The sequence below is a fragment of the Oxyura jamaicensis genome, chromosome 1 (assembly GCF_011077185.1).
Source record: "Oxyura jamaicensis isolate SHBP4307 breed ruddy duck chromosome 1, BPBGC_Ojam_1.0, whole genome shotgun sequence".
Lineage (NCBI taxonomy): Eukaryota > Metazoa > Chordata > Aves > Anseriformes > Anatidae > Oxyura > Oxyura jamaicensis.
Window position 1 is genome coordinate 74,693,385 of NC_048893.1, and position 21,111 is coordinate 74,714,495.

A 21,111-nucleotide genomic window follows, 5' to 3' on the forward strand; every position below is an offset into this window, starting at 1 on the left:
ACTTCAACCATTATTCCACATCAGGGATATGCCTTTATCTATTCTTAATAACATATTCATGCTACTCACTTGCATAAATCAACACGAGTGTATTCAACCAGTAAATGGCATGTAAACTCATATACAAGCTTATTTAATTCCACTGATTCAAACAAGATTTTCCATTGGCATCCCTGTTTTTTTCACATGACAATTGTGTGGACATGTCATATGTGTCTCAAGATGACTTTCTCTTTCATGTTTAGAGAACTTTTATCCATACTTTCAGCTCATTTAGTATAAATTCTTTTCAAGTAGTAGGTGATTTTCCAGTGGTAATGCTAGTTTTGCACAACCTAGCCAGTCAAGTTTGCTGAGAAGCAGGAGGACGTATCTGCAATGTTATACACAATCTGCTTTTTAATGACTTCAAACTGTTAGTTCTGAGTATTTTTGTTATTACATTTATACACAGTGCATCCTTCTACCCTACATTTGTTATGTCTTGTATATTATTATCATATTACATTCTCAGAGCCCATTGGAGACATGTGCTTAGTAGATATAAAGTTAAGCCATGAAGAAGCATACTAGGAAGTTGAGGAAAATGGTTATACAGTTATCCTCATGAGTTCAACAGCCAGCATACTGAGAACAAGAGATATATTATTGTCAGAGATACTATGCTTCTGAATACCAAAAGAATGTTTGGAAGAGCTAAAAATTGCCGGAAGAGATAGTCAGTTAACAGAGAAAATGCCAGAGACTGCCAGATCAAAAAAACAAAAAAACAAAAAAACAAAACTTTGAAAGACCTGTGGAAGTTGGAGCTGATCATTTCTGTGGTCTGGCAAAACATATATGGAAGTATAGGGAAAAAAATCTTTACATAAGTTTACCTTCAACAGTTGATTTAAACATAAGAACAGCATGAATAGGAAATATTTCTGGTCAGGATCAGGATCCTGGTTAGCTTTTAAAGCAAATGCTGAGTGTCAGGGCACTGTTCCTAATACAAGAACCTACTCAGAAATGGCTGTGCTGAAACTCTAGACCTCCAGTTTGGAGCAAATGTATCTGTTAGAGAGTTTAACATCCAGGTGCAAAGAACCTATGGTACTTTCTGGATGTCAGGGGTAGATTCAGTAGTTCCTTGTTCAGCACACGATGCAGCAATGAAAACAGTCAGATCCCTAGCATTAGATTTCTAATGTGAAATTAACTTAATTAAACAGCAACTGAGGATATCTGTAAAGTAACTAGTTGTTATTACTGGAAAGGGAGGAAGAGGGAGAAGTGCTATAGTAGTATATTATTGCTCCTCTATCAAGAATTTGACTGTGCTTCCCATGCTCATGATCCAGACTGAGACTGTTTAAAAAAATATCCAAAATATCTAAAATGGAAATGACAGAATGTACCTTTACTCTGTCTGTCCGGTTATTGAAAAGGCCAATGCGTCGAATGGTATTGAGGATTGGATCATTGCCATCATCAATCATGTTGTGTGTGGTCACTGGAGGCAGACAATGTCGCTAAAAAGAGAAAAGGCAATCCATGAGGGGCAAAACTGCTGGCAACGCATCCTGCTATCATTTTCTAAGGTTAGTGGAAGACACTGGGAGATTTTGCCATTGATGTGGATAGGTTTTTACCCTTTCATTTTAAGATAAGAAAGGAAAGTTGCAATCATATAATGTACTCTCCTGTATAAACCAGGCTACAAATGAGACCGTAAAAGCTGTCAGAATTGTATTTACCTCAAAATTAATCTATTTGTACTGACTTTCCGAAAGGCCTACCATTTAGTTTTAGTTGTTTTTAGTGGTAGACAATTGACCTTACTCATCTCTGCTTAAGAGATTCATTTTACATATTTTATAAAATTGGAAGAATCCAAGCTTCAGGAACAATGCAAATACTTTGCACTTTATGCAGAAGAGAAGAATTAGGAAACTTGAATGTGACTGGGGGAAGATACATGGATTTACCAAAATAATTATTTTGGGTTGTACTGTCATTAAAAACAGTCACAGAAGACCTTTAAATGTTACCAGTGGGAAGAAAATTTGCTGAATAGTTCTTCAAAGTATGCATATGACTATGTGTGACATACAATCCTTGTACGTAGTCATGCTTACCATCTACAATAGATGTTTGTGTAAACAGTATGTTTTCTGACCTGAGTTGAAAAGATGGCTCTTTTCATAATGGTTATATCATCCCGGTCAAGAATCTTGTTCAAGTCTGGAATTTCTCCTCTGCAGAGGCAACACAGAGCCTACTTTATCAAACGACTTAGTATCAGTCTTTCTGACAACTAGAAGCTTACATTAAAGTTGCATTAAAAAAATGAAGAAATAGCAAATGAGGTCTGTTCTGAAGCCTGCTGATGTCAACATGAATCTTTCCTTAGTTTCATGGCCTACCTATATTCCCTACATTTTATTCTCTCATACACTTGCTGTCCTTCCAATTAGCTTCCAAAAAAGCTAGAATTATTATTACTTTTTCTGTTTTTCAAGCACATCTTATTTTTGCTGAAGCTCCAGTCATCTCAGCTGAGCTGTGGGTCATTCACTTCCAGCTCACATAATCTGTCTTTTGAGCAATCCACTAATCCATACTTGTCTCTGGTGATTTTTTAAGCTGAAGTAGATCATTTTTGTCAGTGAGTAAGCCTCAGTGCTACTTAAACATCCCCATGTCTCTTCAGACTCCACAGTAGGATGCCAGTGTGTTTATTTTTTTTTTTCTCTGTAATTTGCCTATAATACAAGTATCCTGTTTACAGTATAGAACATCTCATATCCTTCACCTATGGCCTTTCTGTGGATCCCAAAATTTCTTACACAAAGCGTAGAAGCACAAGTACACCACAGGTAAACCAGCTGAATATGTGGGTTTGCAAGGCAGAGCAAAATAACCTACACACTCACTTTAGCAAGGCATTGTAGAGTTTCTTTCCAAACTTTTCTTTCACAGATTGTGCAGTGTCCCTAGGAAAATAAATACATAAATTAATAAATAAATAAATTTATGTATAAACACGAGATCCAGGACAAAGAAAAAAAGAGATTCTTGCTGCTGGAAATTAAATTGTGCCTTTGTGTATACTGATGTGCTTGTGTATACTGATGTACTTTTGTGTATACTAATAATGTGTATACTGATATGAAGAATGCAGAAACAGACAGAGGTCTCATTCTTAAAGGTCTTTTACCTGACCAACAGCCATACTGATGGATTTCAGAGCAACTGAGGATATGATCTGCCTCCAATGATGGACAAACTGCTAAAGCCAGAAGCAAAACTCAACAGTGATTACTTCCAATACTTTGATCAGTAGACCACACTTTATCTCAGCTATGAAAAAGAGCATTTACATGACTCTTAAGTAAAGAAACATAATAATTGACATTGGACACTAATCAAGACTCAGAGGTTTCCAACTTAACATGACTTTATGAAAGATATAAGAGGTAAATAAATAAGGATTTTAAAGCAAACTTTTTCCTTCCCTTTCAGACCTGTTTCTTAACTTAAAGACTTCTGAAAATAAGAGTTAGACTAACAAGTAGTTTGACAAAAAATAAACAAACACAAAAAAAAACTTCCTAAAAAGCTCGGGCTATGTTTTAAGCCAATAATAAAACACAGAAGTGTTATATTTTAGTTGAGAAAGAACTCCAGCAAACAGCTATTCTAAATATTATACTATCCCTAGATGAAATAACTTGAAAGTACAGATGGAAGTGCTGTTTAAAATATAGCGCACACACTCTCAATTTGACTAAAATGCTCTCCTTCATGGGACTTTTCCTTCTTTCCTGCTTCCTAAGAATTAGATTTTGGGCTAAGACAAAACTTGTGAAGTGAAATCCTAAACTTCACCAAGCTGAAAATTGTCATACTTATTTTTAGTTGCTCTCTCCCAGCTCACAAAGATACAGGAGTGGATGAGTTAATTGTGGATGTGTCATAAAGCAGCTAAATGTCAAAACAAATTGATCTAAATCTCAGTAAGCTAGTCCCCTCATAACTGTGTTTTCATTGACTCATGCCATGAGCAATCTCTAAAACTTAACTCAGATAGGATATGCTGCTGTTTCATAAAGAGAGGAAAAAAGGGATTTTATATCCCAGATCAGCCATTATCTATTCCTCAATAACTGTCAATGTCTTCTAGTATTTAAGTTCTGTAACATCCTTAAAATCAACTAAAATTATTATTAACACTGATATCAGGTGGTTTTATCCACCAGCTCCAGATGCTGACCATGACAATTCTTCATGTGAGGACACAAAGATTCTTTTGCTTTTCACAGAGCACAGTGGGAAGAATAGCAAGAAACAGCATTTATTTAATATATACCTGTTGCATTGTATTCAAACATTACATACTTTATATCAAAAACACAGTAGAAGCAAAAATGGCTTGTTGCAAGCATGGCTGTTTCTCCCTGTGCTTACATTATTTTCCTGCAGTTGATTCAGAGCCAGATCCTGGCCCTGTGACAGCACTGACTTCACTTGAATTCACTTCAGGATTCAACAGTATTTCCATCTGAATACGCACTTCCTGCATATAGAGGTCTCATTAAAAATTCTGGCTGTATTACCTCACTTTAGCCATCTACAGTTAAAACCAGTTGTGTAGATCCTCCACACATCAATCAATGGTGACAATCAATTTCAGAGGATGATTCCCTTCACTCATCTTAGACTCTTCCTGAGGTGGTATAGGATGAATCATGATCTGGAGAGAACCACCACTCTCTACTAGCAGTGAAGGCAGCTCAGATGTGTTGCTTTTAGGAAGCCACAGATGAGCAATTAATTTCAGCCTCTACCTTTTCGGCACCTGTTTCCAGAGTGGTAACCAGGTAGAATGTTTCCTGTAAATCCCCCAAAATTGCTGAGAAATGACTGGACATAATCTAGAGAGTAAATAGATTTTTCTTATTTGTCGTCTTTTCAGATACAGCAAGAGCTAAGTAAGTTCAGCCACCCATGTTAAACTATTTCTGTCACTGCTCCTGTGCAGTTTTAGTATCCACTAAGCAAGAACTTCAGTCTGTTTACTGATATCCAGAAACTCAACCAGAGGTGATCTGGAGGCAGTTAAGAAGATAAGAAGAAAGACAGTATCCTTCTCTTACACAATGCTTTTTATCTACAAATCTCTAAGTCATTTAGATTTCTATAACTTTATAGAACTGGCATCAGAAAGAGGTGTCTCATCACAGAGAGACGCAGGAGTAAAACCAGAAGCTAGGTCTTGTGGGGTTTAGTCCCATACCTTAAAGACCAGCTTCCATAATTCTGCAGCAGTTTAACTGCTCTGGCCACCTGATAAGGTGCCCATGTTCACTTCCCTGCTTAGATCTGTAAATACGCTGAGTGAAATGATGTTTTTCATTTTTTGTTTGTTTGTTTGTTTAAAATTTTTCAAAATGCATGAAGGATAATATAAACATAATATTTAATATAATACTTTCTAAATTTGACCCTGGAAGTTTCAGTCTGAAAGTGCCTCACAACATGTGTCTCCTGTGCAGAATCACATAGATGTTAAAGGGAGGTGAGTTTAGAGCTTCATGTTGAGTTCTGCCCCTGATTTGCTTTTTTGTTCGAAGTTGTAAAATGAAAAACTGTTAAACTGAGGACTGTGATAGTTTTTGCTTTGTAATTGCAAATCTCACCACTTGGGTCTAGCCCTTGCTCATTATAGACTATATAGAAAATTACACACAATTGATATCAACTGTTATTTTTCTGCTGGATTAGACAGAACACTTTCCGTATTTCTTAATAAAAGAACAGATGTAATTTTTTTTTTTATTTTTATTTTTTTCCTCCACTTATGGCAGAGAAGCTCATTCCAGTAAATTAGCAAGCAGTCCTTATTTTGAGGCAGCACAATGGCAAATCCAAAGGAAGAAAGAGAACAAATCCAGAAGACTAGGTTTTCTAGAACATTTGACTTTGTCACTACAAATCAAGTACTGACTGCTACCTTGTTACAAAGGATGGCAAGGAAACTTTACTAAAAATAAACCTAGAACAAAAAATAAATAATTTACCCTAATTTACCCTTCCCATCTCTTACATCCCCACAAATACATTCTAGTTACTAACAATCCTCAATTTTAGCAGAACAAAAAGAAAGCATTTTTCTTCATGAGAAACATTTGCATGTCTCCTTAATTAACCACACAGGATCCTCAGTGACAATGGTAATTACCAGAGCTGCTTCCGGACTGCTTGTCCTTTCAGGGTTTCCACATTGAAATTGTTTGTCTTTGCTGGCATAATGAAGAACACAACAACTGTAACATCACTCTTATGTACCTGCATGGACACGAGACAGAGAGAAAAAGAGACTCTCACCACAGGGTATCATTGCCCACTTTAACACTAAGGATTAGTCACAGCAAAACCAAACACACTTTGATTAGTTATCCAGGAAGGCTCTAATCTTATTACTCTCCCTTAAGCTGTGAAGTTTTTGTCAAGTCAGAGGTATAGCTGAAAATGGATACAGGTAAACAGATGTCAATTGCCAAGTTCCAATTTGGGCAATATGGATCTCCCTGACTTCTCATGGCTTAGGGACCACGGCTTAGGATGTGAAAAGAAACAGAAAAAGTTAAAAATTCTACACAGATTTTCTCATGTCACATAATTTTGGTTGGCTCAAAAGGGGTGAGAGATTAGTTTACTAGCTGGGGTATGGCCAGCCATGGGGCAAGGGATTCCCTACAGCCAGCAGAACTATATTCCATAGTAATACTACCTCAGATGAATGTTCTGAAAGAGATGTTATCAGCAACCACTGTGTACCTGAACTCCTAGCACAAAATCTGCCAGAGGCACAAAGAACTGCAAGTAACTTCTTGATCCTCTCTCACATCCATCTTACTCTAAAGGCAAAAACTACATGACAAAAAAACCTGACACTTTGGTTATCGGGAGACTCCTCACAGGGAGCAGAATGAGGTTTACTCATGTCAGCAACTCTTTAAAGAAAACTAAGAGTAAACTATATTCAGAGCTGTAAAAACTAAATTATTTTTAATTGCCTCCCCTCTAAACTTTAGACACACAAACATGCTGTTAGCACACCTTCTCTCAGATTGAAGTATGGGAAAATGCACAGTACAAAAGAATAGGATTAATCTATCATTTTAAGATTCCTCCCTTCCCTTTCTTCAGAACAGCTCCAAAATCCATTATGCTTTTATCTCAGCTTATATTAACAATCTGCCATAACATACATACTTTATCTTTGACATATCAGTCAAATGTTTTAGTAGTAAAGGAAAATGACTTTATACTGTAAAATAATTTCATCCAATGCTATGTATTTTTGAGGTTCAGGCACACTGCTGGAGACTTGTTCAAGAATGGGCTAAAATTGTGCCAGGGGAGGTTTACATTGGATATGAGGAAAAACTTCTTTACTGAACGGGTTGTTAGTCACTGGAACAGGCTGCCCAGGGAAGTGGTTGAGTCACCACCCTTGGAGGTCTTTAAAAGACGTTTAGATGTAGAGCTTAGGGATATGGTTTAGTGTAGGTCAGAGGTTGGACTCGGTGATCTTGGAGGTCTCTTCCAACCTAGACTATTCTGTGATTCTTCTGTGAAGATGCACTATAATTCTCATACTCGCAAGTAGTACAGGTTATTCTGCTGTTCCCAACCAAATCACCTCTCCTGAATTAATGACAGATCAAGTGGTCTTTGGAACAGTAACACAATAAAGCCATGTTCAGCTATGGGAGAAGAGAGCCCCGGTACACTTCTAGAGTGCTGCAATCATTACTTAAGCAATTCTTTCCTTCTTACCATGCAAGACCTTCTATGATATCAGCATTTATAGTTCATAGTTGTGTAAATGCCATTAAAAGGTAGCTATTTTTGCACAGCATTGCCAAACAACAAAACACAGGTATTTGGCAAAGTTGTGGAGGAAATCGTTAAGTTATATGAGGTGATCTGTTGTGTTAGTGAGTGGATTAGTATTTCCAGGAAATCACAGGCTCTGATGACATTCTAATAGAAGGTAGCAGTGGAACAAGTGTACTTAGGGCCTTGAACACCAGTATTTTGTCAGTCCTGCTGACAATACTATACCAAGGTTTTTATTCAGATTTTCTATATCATTTAAGTGATAAAGTACAAAAGAGAGACTGGGACAAAAGACAACTGAACCTATTCTTGTGAGATTATTGAAAACTGATCAGCCTTTTTTTTAAATATATATATATATATATTCATATATATATAGTCCTCGTAACACATCTGGAGATGTTTTCAATGACCTCAGTTGCAGAAAGTACATACTCTGCTCTTTGATCATGACAAGGTCTAGGTCTTTTCTCCATTAAAGTACTCCATGGAGAAATTAAGAAACATTGTGTTCCTTTTTATCTGAGAAAACAGAAGCATTGAGCAGTGACTGGCCTCCCCATGCTCACTCATCAGGACACTGTTGTACTTGGAATTTTAATGCAACATTCTCATCCAACATGATAATAGTAGCCAAAAAAAAGTCATGGTCAGGTTCTAATCAATTATGTGATTGAATTAAAAATATTTTTTTAAATTGCATCATTACAGGATGATTTTTTATTTGCCTTCTCATAAGTACAGCTTCAGAGCAAATTCTTTAAGCATATTTTTAGTATTTTTTTTTGAAAAACAAGGGTCATAACCATAGATTAACTTCTTGAACTATGTCATTCATTATTTTTAAGCAACCTGAGCTTGTTTTATGTTCTGATGATTCAGGGAGAAAGCTTTATGAAAACTTTGAATATCCCATAATTATTTTCCTGTAAACCAGAGTATTGCATGGAAATTCTTCCATGTCACTTCCATAGTAAAGTAAGTTTGAGTGTAAGATCTACTTTTTCTACATTTCCAGAAGTTTTCTTACCCTCAGCAAAAAGTTTAATCTTGATAAGGCTTCTAGAAACATATCAGCTCCTTTGTTGGAAAATTCGTATCTCCCAGCAATGAAGAAAAATAATGTCTTTTCAAGACTGAAGTCAAGGTGGCTGAAACCAAGCAAACAAACAGACCAGCATAAAGTGGTTTTCAAGATGTAATCATACAAAACACACAAGAGCTTTCTGTTCTGGAGGAATTTATTATCTCAAGAAAGTAATGACAGAGAGGCTTTTCTTTAAATTAAGGTGAATTAAGGTAAATTAAGGTTTATCTTAATCTGATAAACTCTATCTTGGGTAAATAATTGAAAAAAAAAAAAAAAAGAAAAAAAAAGACCTTCTACCTGATTCCATGAGATGTTAAGCAGGGCTAGAGCTGGTGTCTGAAATTCCTTCAGCTTCTGATTGAGAAATCCCAGGCAGATATTTGACTAAGTTGGTAATATTTCACCTCCATTATGAATTATTTGTTATTCTTCCTGTTTGTTTACGTATATATATATATACATATTTATATATATATATATATATTGGTGGTGGGTTTTTTGTTGTTGTTGTTTTGTTTTAAATAGTGTTGGACAACCATTGCTAAATTTTGAAAAGTAAAAGCATACCCATAGAAATGACCTCGAATGAACTCTTGGATCCTAGCCTTGTACATGGAATGCAAATTCTGAAACTCATGCATTGCTGAAAATTTCTTAATGTTCAAGCCATTTGGGGTGACAACATCTGGAAAAGCAGAGAAAAGGCAGAGGTAGACATCTTCAGAGTCAGAGAAATCTTTAAGGAAAGAACCAGCGTGTCTTTCAGTGCCAGCATGTGAACAGTTAATATAGTCTTATTACTCATACCTAGAGAACAGCACTGCCTAATACAATGCTTTCCACCAGTTTTCTCCTCAGAGCTATTGCATGTGGTATTCCACTGTCAACAGCATTAAATTGGCTTTGTATCATTTTGACCTGTACTCAACATTAGCATAGACCCTGCTGGATAGAAAGGTCCCTTTTGCCCTATCAGGACTGAAATTATGCCTCCATTTGGTCATTTTTTGTTCAATACATCCTTCACCTCTTTAATCTTGACATCACTGTTGCCTGCTTTATTACTATACATTGAAAGCTCTTGAAAGCAGAAATTGTGCCATACTATGCACTTGTTCACTGCATGGCAAAACAGTCTGTTCTATCCAGACTTTTGAAGATTTACTAGAAAAGAGAGTATCAGAAACCTTTCCAAAGGGACCACCTTTCAATAAGCTGTTGGATTTCTCCTTCAAATAGTCACAGAATATTATGTTTTACACTTTTATGGTGGCTCTTATCAAAGATACCAAAGCACTTGGCAGTTAAAATTTGCTCATTTGCAGCACCTTCTAAGTAAGAGTTATGGATAGGTGCAGCTTGTTCCAGCCAACACTGAAATTCAGTCACCCTTCACCTTTCTGGCACAGCATATCAGCTATTTAAAGGCTTGCCCTAAATCTAGTTAAAGTAAATGGAAAGAATGTCATTTTCTTCCCTTTGAGTTCATTTATTAAAGCTGTGTATGGAAAAGAAAGTGGGGGCCAGTACCTTCACAGTAACACAGCTGACTTCAGTAGACTGACACTAGATTATACCAGAGATTCTTCAAATTCAAATAATCTTGAAAGAAGGAAGAAACTCTAATTATTAGACAATCCACCAGTGTTGATTTTATACTTGTTCTCCTGGCAAGTGTTATCAGGTGTCTAGTAACCACGATCAGCTGTAGTCATTGTTAAAGTTTTATGTATCATCCAAACAACCTTCAGTAAAATACCATTCCTTACCACTTGTTCATGCAAAAAAAATCGCAGTATCTCCTTTGATCTTAGTGCATATAGTTAACCGTCCCCATTTACAGCAAGGTTACAGTTAGGAGCACTGTCTCTTGCTTGCCACTTAATACAGGGCTTGAAGTTATTGCCATTGTGGTCCTTCAGTCAATGATGTCTGACATTCATTTTTTTTCTGTTCCTTTCCCTCAAAAGCAGAGGTTTACATGCCTATAGCATTAAGCATCTGACCTAATACAAACTGTCTCTTATTTCTGGGGACACTCAAGATGACATCTTTAAAACATCCAAGGCTCCTTTGGCTGAATACATAGAATCACAGAATCATTTAAGTTGGAAAATACCTCCAAGATCATCTAGTCCAACCTTTAACCTACTACTGACAAGTCCACCACTAAACCATGTTACTAAGTTCTACATGTTTCTTGAAGACCTCCAGGGATGGGGACTCAACCACTTCCCTGGGCAGTCTCTTACAATGCGGCACAACCCATTTGGTAAAGAAATTTCTCCTAATATCCAATTTAATACTCCCCTGGCACAACTTGAAGCCATTCCCTCTAGTCCTATCACTGGCTATATGTGAGAAGAGGCTGACCCCCAGCTCCCCACAGCTTCCTTTCAGGTAGCTGTAGAGAGCAATAAGGTCTCCTTTGAGCCTCCTCTTCCCCAGACTAAACAACCCCAGTTCCCTCAGCCGCTCTTCACAGGACTTGTGTTCCAGGCCCTTTGCCAGCTTCATAGCCCTTCTCTGGACACATTCCAGGGCCTTTACACCTTTTTTGTAATGAGGGGCCCAAAACTGAACACAGTACTCACGGTGCAGCCTCACCAGAGCAGAGCACAGGGGAATGGTCCTGCTGGCTACACTATTCCTGATACAAGCCAGGATGCCATTGGCCTTATTGGCCAGCTGGGCATACTGCCGGCTCATGTTCAACTGGCTATCAAACAATAACCCCAGGTTTCTTATCAAGATCTTCAATCAGTTCTCCATATGCTGTCCAGTATACTTGCCTCACCTTTTTCAGGCAAATGTCATAGCCATTTTTAATGACTTCCTTGAAATTTACAGTCTACTTTAGCAATATTAGTATTTCCCTTCCAAGCAAATGATCTCTGATAACTCTTTAGCTTATAAAGTGTTTTGGGACTCTTTATGTTAAATGTCAATAGATAAAAATACAACATTTATTAGTAACCATGAAACACCAAAAATTTTGATGGATTTCTCTTGAAATAGCACATTTCAAACTGAAGACCAGCATTTACCAGAATTTTTTGCTCGTTAAGCTCCAGAGATTTGACTCTCAGTGACAAGAAATGAGAGTTTTGGTGACACTAATAAGAGATCTTGAGTCCTTCTTGATTTCTGCTGCCCATAACCAGAGAATTACAGTGGAGCTACTCTGACCAAAGCCCTGTGTGGCCTGATACGAGCATTTCATCAAAAGAGCTGAAACATGCTCCATCTCTCCTTGTGTTTGCCAACAGTGTATCTTCTTCCTCTGAACTACTTCTTATTCAGCATGGGAGAACTGGTTCATGCAGGACTTAGCTTTGATACTGTAACTACTTTCAAGCTCTTCCCAATAAAATAAGAATCCTTGATGGGGGTATTTCTGGCCAGTTTCCAACCACTGTCTGGTATTTATTAATCAGTGAGTTTTGGACATTCTCACCCAGCCTGTATATCACCCACTCCAATGTTCTTTGATTCAAAGGCAGCTCCATTTACCCGTTCATCAGGAATGGCGCTTGATCTATCTCTTAAGCCTTTGCAGTACAAAATAAGCATGGTTCCTCAGAGCATCCATTTCACTATTTCTGCTCAATATACAATAATATTTTGAATATGTGTCCCTTGTCCTAGTGAAAAAGTGATGAAAGAGGGCTTTGTTCCTGTTTTAAGTGGGAGTTCTTTTGTTTTCTTTAATGTATTAATGATATTTTTGTTTTAAAATCATCTCAAGTAGGTGAAATCAGAATGATTTGACTTCTGTATTCACAGGAAAGAAGCTGGCATTGATTTAAGTAATAACAGTAGAGTATGATGTTTTCTGTTGATAAATTGCAGAGTTTCAAGGTTGACTCACTTTTTCAGAATTTACTCCTGTGGCTTTGATCAAATATATGCAGCTTCAAAGTCTAGATCTAGATCTTAACTGATACCTAAATATCTTGGAATTTTGATTCCGTCTCCTCTACTGGTAATGAAAAATATATTTCATAACTGAATGTAAATATTAGAAATCCCACAATATAAGTTTTCAAATCATGGCAATGTAACTTACGATCACTGACAGAATCTTGCACGCTCAAAGAAAATAGGTTTAACATCAGACACTCAAGCTTTTGACAAACAATTTGATAAATTACTGATCAAATTTAGTACTCCTAAAACTTAAGCACTATGGCAGAATGTGAAATCAGTCTGAGGTAAGCAGTCATTCTGCCAGGTTTAGACTACACACTTTATTTTATTATGCACACTTTATACACATGGCAAACTGCCCTTTGTCCTGATGCAAAAGCCCTCTATACAGTTTTAAAGGGGCTTTTCTATGTGATGACATTTGTAATGCAAATTATAATCCAGGTTTAATATGAATGAGAAATATCAGACTGCTGTACTTATCACATTTCCTCAATTGTTTTTAGTTAACAACTTTGTTGTGAAACTTTCCTCTCAATAAATTCAAGTGCAAACAAAAAATAACAATTTTCTGCCAATTCTGCACTCCCATTTTAAAAGCTTGTTCTCCAAAGTGATCACGAAGTTGATTTTAAAAATTCTTTCCCTATTCACGTTCCTTTGCAGAACTCAAGCTTAATGATCTACTGAGAGTTTGCTGACTTTTCTGAACAGCCAACATCTATGTTGATTTCACAACTTCAGAGAGAATAAATAGTGTGAGAATAGACCCCTACACAGTTTATTTGAGGTCTAAGATTTAAAGTAACTATGAAGTAATTATTCCCATCAGAACATATTTTCCACTTATAATTGTCCCCTAGGACTTGTGGTACCAATTCCTACGGAATTTCTTGGTATCTCTGTCAACATGAGGTATGATATTTGTCAACATTTTTTAACCCAAGCATTAAATATACTTACCTGTTTTCTTCAAAGTTTCAAAAACACACAAAAAAGCTCAGGCCTGTAAACTTGTGGGCATGGAATTCCCTTCAGCTGCACCTAGCACTATCTGCAATATGCAGATTTCCTCTCCCAAATTAAACTGGATTCAGTCTGATTTCAATCTCCTAAAATCCCTACACATAAACTATGGAGAAGTTGTGGAGAAGTGTGGAGAAGCCTCATGCCAATATAAAACAGCTTCAAAAGTCTGATTTTCAGGGGTTGAGTTCTCTGTGCTTGACAAGAAACAAGGCCTTTCAGAAAGATACCAGGTTAGGTGACCAAACACAAATTACTTTTAGGATGTGGCTGTCATGCTTAAAAAGGAAAATTCTTATAATTTCATTAGGCTATTGTCAGTCAGTCAGCAATGAGACAGAGGATCCAATGGATAACTTCACCTTTTATCCTAATACATAAACTGTGATATGGCTTGAAGCACTGAAGTTAATAGGGATAGCAGTCTCAGACCTGAGTTTAGCACTGCAATTCACCTAAAATAAATCTATAAAGAATAAGCAAACCAAACTTAAATCAAAACAAAAGTTCTCTGAGCATTGCTATACTTAAAATAATCAACTATGATGTATGCATACCTGCTAAATAGTCTCAAAACTGTTTTGCATTTTTTTCCCCTATGATACATTCTTGTGGATGGAGTATTGTGGCTTATCTTTCTAGAGCACGGTGCTGTTTTAAACAGTATTTCACAGAATCACAGAATCACAGAATAGTCTAGGTTGGAAGGGACCTCCAAGATCACCGAGTCCAACCTCTGACCTCACGCTAACAAATCTTCCACTAAACCATATCCCTAAGCTCTACATCCAAACGTCTTTTAAAGACCTCCAGGGATGGTGACTCAACCACTTCCCTGGGCAGCCTATTCCAGTGACTAACAACCCGTTCAGTAAAGAAGTTCTTCCTAATATCCAACCTAAACCTCCCCTGGCGCAACTTTAACCCATTCCCCCTCGTCCTGTCACCAGGCATGTGGGAGAATAGACCAACCCCCACCTCGCTACAGCCTCCCTTCAGGTACCCGTAGAGTGCAATAAGCTCACCCCTGAGCCTCCTCTTCTCCAGGCTAAACAGTCCCAGCTCCCTCAGCCGTTCCTCATAAGACTTGTTCTCCAGAGCCTTCACCAGCTTTGTAGCCCTTCTCTGGAATCGCTCAAGCACCTCCATGTCCTTCTTGTAGCAAGGGGCCCAAAACTGAACACAGTACTCGAGGTGCGGCCTCACCAGAGCCGAGTACAGGGGGACAATCACTTCCCTGGCCCTGCTGGCCACGCTGTTTCTTATGCAAGCCAGGATGCTGCTGGCCTTCTTGGCCGCCTGAGCACACTGCTGGCTCATATTCAGCCGACTGTCAACCATCACTCCCAGGTCCTTCTCTGTCAGGCAGCTTTCTAACCACTCATCTCCCAGCCTGTAGCGCTGTTTGGGGTTTCTGCGCCCCAGGTGCAGGACCCGGCACTTGGCCTTGTTGAACTTCATACCGTTGGCCTCTGCCCATCGGTCCAGCCTATCCAGATCCTCCTGCAGAGCCTTCCTACCCTCGAGCAGATCAACACACGCACCTAACTTGGTGTCGTCTGCAAACTTGCTGAGGGCGCACTCGATCCCCTCGTCCAGATCATCGATGAAGATGTTAAAGAGGACTGGCCCCAGTACCAAGCCCTGGGGGACTCCACTAGTGACCGTTTTGACTAGTGACCATTTCAATGACACACCAAGCTGGGATCATTACCTTCCTCAAACTCCATGCATGGAATACAGTAAGGTTTGAAGATAAATTCTGTATTTTATAAGACAAGTGCAAAGGCGGAAATTGGACAAACTTTTGGGCATGCATATCAACTATTTTTTTTAAACTGTGCTGATTGGTCTAATGGAAAATCGTGATTTGTCCAAACTCATTGGCCATGATTATCATGGTTAGGTTCTAAAATCATGATGGTTATAAACACACTGCTGTTTCTAGCTGTGAGAAATACAGGCAAACGAACTGCATTCATTTGTGATTTTTTTTTTTGGCCTTCTCATCACTTGCAATATTAACTAGAGAAAAACAGCTTTAACACTGGAATATACAAAACATCTAACACTTTCACAGATTAAACCTTTTGCTATTGTTTTAAAAGAGCTTATTGCTCCTTACTAGCAAAGCAACCAATCTCACACTCTGTAAAAGCTGGTGAAATGTATTATAAATACTCCACCTTCTGCTTTCATTAGTTGGCCTTTGGTCAACTGGAAGATAATGATAATATATGTCTATCTCAGTAGACAAAACTCCTGAAGCTTAGCTGTCCCTGCAAAGAAAACATTTTATCCATGGAGGTAAACTAATGCTCCCCTGAAACAGTATAGAACGCAATTATTGAATGGTGCTGAACTCAATTTCTTCCACATTATATGTGCTACTAGAATGTGTTTCAAGGGATATCGTCTGCACATTTCTTTTGAAAATTGGTTATTCTCTGTAGTGTAGCCACACGTATGGATACGTGCCTTGCACTTCATGTTTGTATGCCTATTATTTTCATTCAATCTGAGAAAATGTAGATGCTGAGAGGAAATATAAGAAGAAAACAATTCAGGTCTTACCAGGATTTCTTTTAAGCATGTGTTCTGCTTCTATAGCCGTTATCTGTGAGACTGTGGTGAACACATGGGCACAATGTACGGATGCCCGTTCCATACAATACCGATGGTAAATCTGTCTCTCTCCTGCTTCTTTGTCAATGTCAAACTGTTAAATAACAAAATAAACAAAAAAAGACATCTAAGTGATATGCCTATCAGACTTACCACCATAAAGAAAGTCTCTCAAGTTCAGCTTGATTTCCCCAGGGAATTACTTGTGAATGTGGTCTCTCTGCCTCTTTTTTGAACCATTTAATCAACTTCAAAGAGACTGATGGCAAAAGACAAGTCCTGGTTCCTGCATGTTTGGGGAAAAAAAAAAAAAAAAAAGGCAGCTGAGCAGTGGAAGGAGACCCAGATCAATGATCCAATGATACTTAAGGGTCTGTGCTGTCTGGCCTGCTGTCTGGCCATGTCATGTTGCTTCTTGCCTGGACTTTTGGAAAACTTGGGAGAGCAGGGAAGTTGCTGGTAACTGAAGGTATAGGGGGGAGAGAAGAGAAATGGAATGGGGAAAAGAAGAGATCTGGGGCTGGGTAGTCTGCTGGGAATCATGGGTACGCAAGAGAGAAATGGAGTTATTATTGTTATGGAGAGGTGGGATGTAACGAATCAGCCACAAATCCCAAGGGAACAAAGAAAATGAAAATATTTTCTGACACTCAGAGCTGTTCTTCCTCTAAGTCCACCACTACTATTTGCTGCTCCTTTTAGTTCATTTTAAACTCAATTAATTTCTAGAGACAGATGTAAGTTAAATCCCTAGATAAACCACCCCAAATTATTTCTAAGTCACTTCTAAATTTTGCAGCTGTCTTTTTATTGAGCTAAATGCAAACTAAACAAAACAGACAAAGAAAGCTCAGGTCTGGATCACTAAGTTTTAATTGCAAAGGCAGGTGCAAAGGATTCACTTTCTCTCAGTATCTATTAACTACTGCTCCACACTTAAATTCTCTACTATGATTGCATTTATGAAGAAGATTCCTTACCATATGTCCCTATTACTGTCACAATGTTCCTGTGCATTGACAAGTATCTGGTATTGTTCTAGCAAGAGGTGACTGGATTTTACTGATGGATGCTGAGATCCTTGTGAATAACTGCTTATTATAATAACTGCTGTTGACCCTCGCCAAGGTCAACAGCATGGGCGCCATGTAGACTGCGTGAGCTACATGGAGCGTGATTCTCAATGAACTATGTCATTATCACTGCTAATGCTAGATGCACAGTCTGATTCTGATTGCATTTGACTCCATAACTTCACTGATTTCAACAGATTTAACCATTATTATAGGCTGAGCAGAAAATGCTATCTATAGTTATGACTTTCTGACCTTTGATGGTTGCTTTCCATACTTCAGAACTTGGCCAGAAGTAAAGCTATTTAGACTGTGACTTTCCATACTGAGTACATGCTTAAGAACATATCTTAAGGGTGGAGAAAAGGAGAAGAAAATAAAGCTGAATTAAACTACTGAGAGTGACACAGAGCTCCAGCATGATGCTTGCCTTATTCTAACACAAATCTTTTACATTTAGTCCCTAACTGTGTTCTTCCTTTTCTGAGAGACTACCTTGATATTTTTGAGTCTGATCTGCTGAAATGCTGAGCATTTACATCTGCATTGGAAATCCATAGGACCTGGTGCTCTGAGGTTAATAAAAGCTTTCTTAAATTAAAAAAACTTTCCTAAAAGAAAATCAATAATGTAACTACCCTCCTTAATATGTGTGTGGTAAATAAATTAATTAATGTTTCTGGAGCATTCAGATACCACTGATGACTGCTGCAAAACAGCTCTTCAAAGTACCGCAGATTTGCCCTCTTCAGAGAAGAAACCTTATCTACATGTAGTAAAAAAGATAGCAGACTGTACAAAATATATATATATATATGCTGATTGTTCAACTGTTGTGTATAAAAGATGCAAAATGGGGCAATTCTTTAGCATGCTGGACAAACACATGAAGGGGATAAAATACCACTGCACAGTCAAAACTGCAAAACTTTTTTCAAATATGCTTGACTTCATAATAAAAATATTTTTAAACTGCTAACAAAACAAAACAAAACAAACAAACAAACAAAAACAACCAACCAATGAACCAACTAACTAATGAACCAAACTGGCTAAACTTTAAAATTTTTTGTTCTCTTCTCCTTCCTCACCAAGAATGGATTCTTTACAAAATGTAATTCAAAACTACAGTTGGGACACGTTCACTAACTGTAAATATATACTCCCTCCAAGTCTGTTGGGAGAAAGGTTCTTAAAAGGACTTTTACAAACACTATGCCTTATTTCTTGCTAGCTTTTGTTTCTTTTGTTGCATGGAAACATTTAACACATTTAACACCTAAATAGACTGACATCTCTCCACATTAAAAAATACTCGTTTTTTCATCTTCTGAAAATGGGAAAGATACTATTTTGCACATTTTTACACGACTTTTGTCGTGCTTTTTCAAAGGCGTGCAATTCCATAAGCAAGAATTTCCTCTTTGTTAGCAAGTATAAATTAGGGTCGCAGAGAACACATTTCATCTGTTCTTATTTTCCAGAAGTTTCCTCCATTGAACCATATTGCCAAATCCTCACCTTTAACTTAACTTTTAGTGTGGAATAAGAAATCTCATTGTGAACTTCTGAGCAGGCTAGACTAGTGAGTTCAGAAAATAAGTCTTAAACAAGTTGAAAGACAGGTTAAATGGAACTTAACTGATGGGGCAGTGCAGGAGATAAATTTAGTCCAAACAGTGGAGTACTGTGTGAAAACAGCTTGAGAACTAGAGGTAACATGAGGCATAGTTTTGTATTGAGCTAGTGTGCCAAAATGAAGCAGAACACCAGCACAGCAAGACTGATTTTCAGCTCCAGGCCAGTGTTTCTGCTCAGCAGCCTCTCAGCAGTCTGGATGCACTGCTTATCAGCCCCAGCTCAAGCATCTGTGAACTATGTTCCATAATGTTCACTTTCAACGAGGCCAAAGCAAAGTATCTGTGAAGTGCGTCATGCTTACTTATGTTTGTTTGCTGTTATCAGCAAATAGGAACACTAGCAAAGCCACAGATGAAAGCTACATCCAGAGAAAAACAGATCTAAGCTAGCTTCACTTTTTTTTTTTTTTTTCCTCAGTGGCTTTTAAGGACTAATGTCTTTACTGTAAATACTCCATTGCCCTCAGTGAGGATATCCTCCTACTCTGACTGTTGAAAACTAAGCAAATCATTAGAATTCACATGATAGCAAGGATTAGAGGAGAAAATGCTTCCCTTATAAGACCACTCTAACTCCAAAGCAAAACATGAAGATGTTCCACAGGCATAATGTTTTTGACTGAAACTTGCATTTGTTGAAATGTAGTTCTGAGGAGTAATTCCAACTCATTTTTATCCTTTCTAGAATCCATGTGATGAGCATAGAATTCATTCACATCTTAAAATTTAGCATGTTAGGGAGCACAGCAGGTAATTACTGAACCTGCCAGCATGACATTCCGGTTCAGAGAGCTAAGACAATCTTTGAATGTAAAAAGAAGAGAATATCAAGTGGTTATGGGACACTGGTATTATGTTTCTCTTGGAAACAAAGAACAGTTACAGAAGAAATAAATTAAAATTAGACATTCATTGAATTGAAAAAGACAATTTGCAAAAGATATAGGAATGCACAAGAAGAATGATTTCAGAGTGGAAAAGAAGGAAAAACGACACTACCTATATTAGTATTTTTTTTAATAGTCTGTATACCCTCTCTAGATTCTCAAGCTAGACTATCCCTCTGTATAGTCAAAAAAAAAAAAAAAAAGTATGATGAAAGCCAACAGATGCTAAATCAATAATAAAATCAATCTGGAAGTAAAATACATAGTTTTGATAATGAGTAACTTGTGGCAACTTTGCATAAATAATGTGTATTTCCCTCATCGCTTCAGTCTTACCTCAGGAGTGGATAACATTTTTGTATGCAGTTTGTATCTCAAATGAAAACTTTAGGTGTGATATATGAATTGGTAGCTGAGGATTTTTTAGGCAGAGAATAAAATTATTTCTTCTGGTTTCTAAAGTTGGTGGCATACTCAAGTTCACAAGGTGATTCTGCAGTGCAATCAAGAACTGTCAGAGAGATCAGTCTGGGGTTCAAATTCCTTAGTTATGGACAAGTGGAATGGAAAGATCTTCAATTCTAACATAATCACATTGGCTGCCATTGTCCAAAGTATGTAATAATTACTTTTTTTTTTTTTTTTTTTAAATCCAGCTTACGTCAGATTTAACTCCCATTGATTGTTACCTTGTGCAAATAGAACTTTCATTCTGGTATAGCTCAGCCATGCCAAATAAGACTGAAACTTACACTTCCTGGCTTAAGTCAGATTTCCATTAGCTGCTCTACTACCAAAGTGGATCAGCTTTGCTTAACAGTGAGCTCAGTGAGCTCAGACAGTACTGTACTAAGAGGAACAAGAGCTTGTGCTCTTATGTTGTCAGCATAAAAGCTCTCCAATGTTAATTTCCTTTGGGATTTTTAGTACTGTTCCTTTTAGACCTC

The 21,111-nt window shown here is 37.6% G+C and overlaps 1 protein-coding gene across 4 annotated transcripts in view; it reads right to left on the bottom strand.

Moving 5' to 3' along the window:
* GYS2 (glycogen synthase 2) overlaps nt 1–21,111 on the bottom strand; it is a 50,127-nt gene that overhangs the window by 10,559 nt on the left and 18,457 nt on the right. For all 4 annotated transcript variants that reach the window (XM_035311028.1, XM_035311015.1, XM_035311014.1 and 1 more), the window contains 7 exons: nt 16,514–16,658; nt 9,551–9,668; nt 8,924–9,044; nt 6,227–6,333; nt 2,919–2,978; nt 2,162–2,240; nt 1,401–1,514 (listed from right to left, as the gene is read on the bottom strand). In XM_035311028.1, coding sequence (XP_035166919.1) covers nt 1,401–1,514; nt 2,162–2,240; nt 2,919–2,978; nt 6,227–6,333; nt 8,924–9,044; nt 9,551–9,668; nt 16,514–16,658 — 744 coding nt within the window. The remainder of the gene's footprint in view (nt 1–1,400; nt 1,515–2,161; nt 2,241–2,918; nt 2,979–6,226; nt 6,334–8,923; nt 9,045–9,550; nt 9,669–16,513; nt 16,659–21,111) is intronic.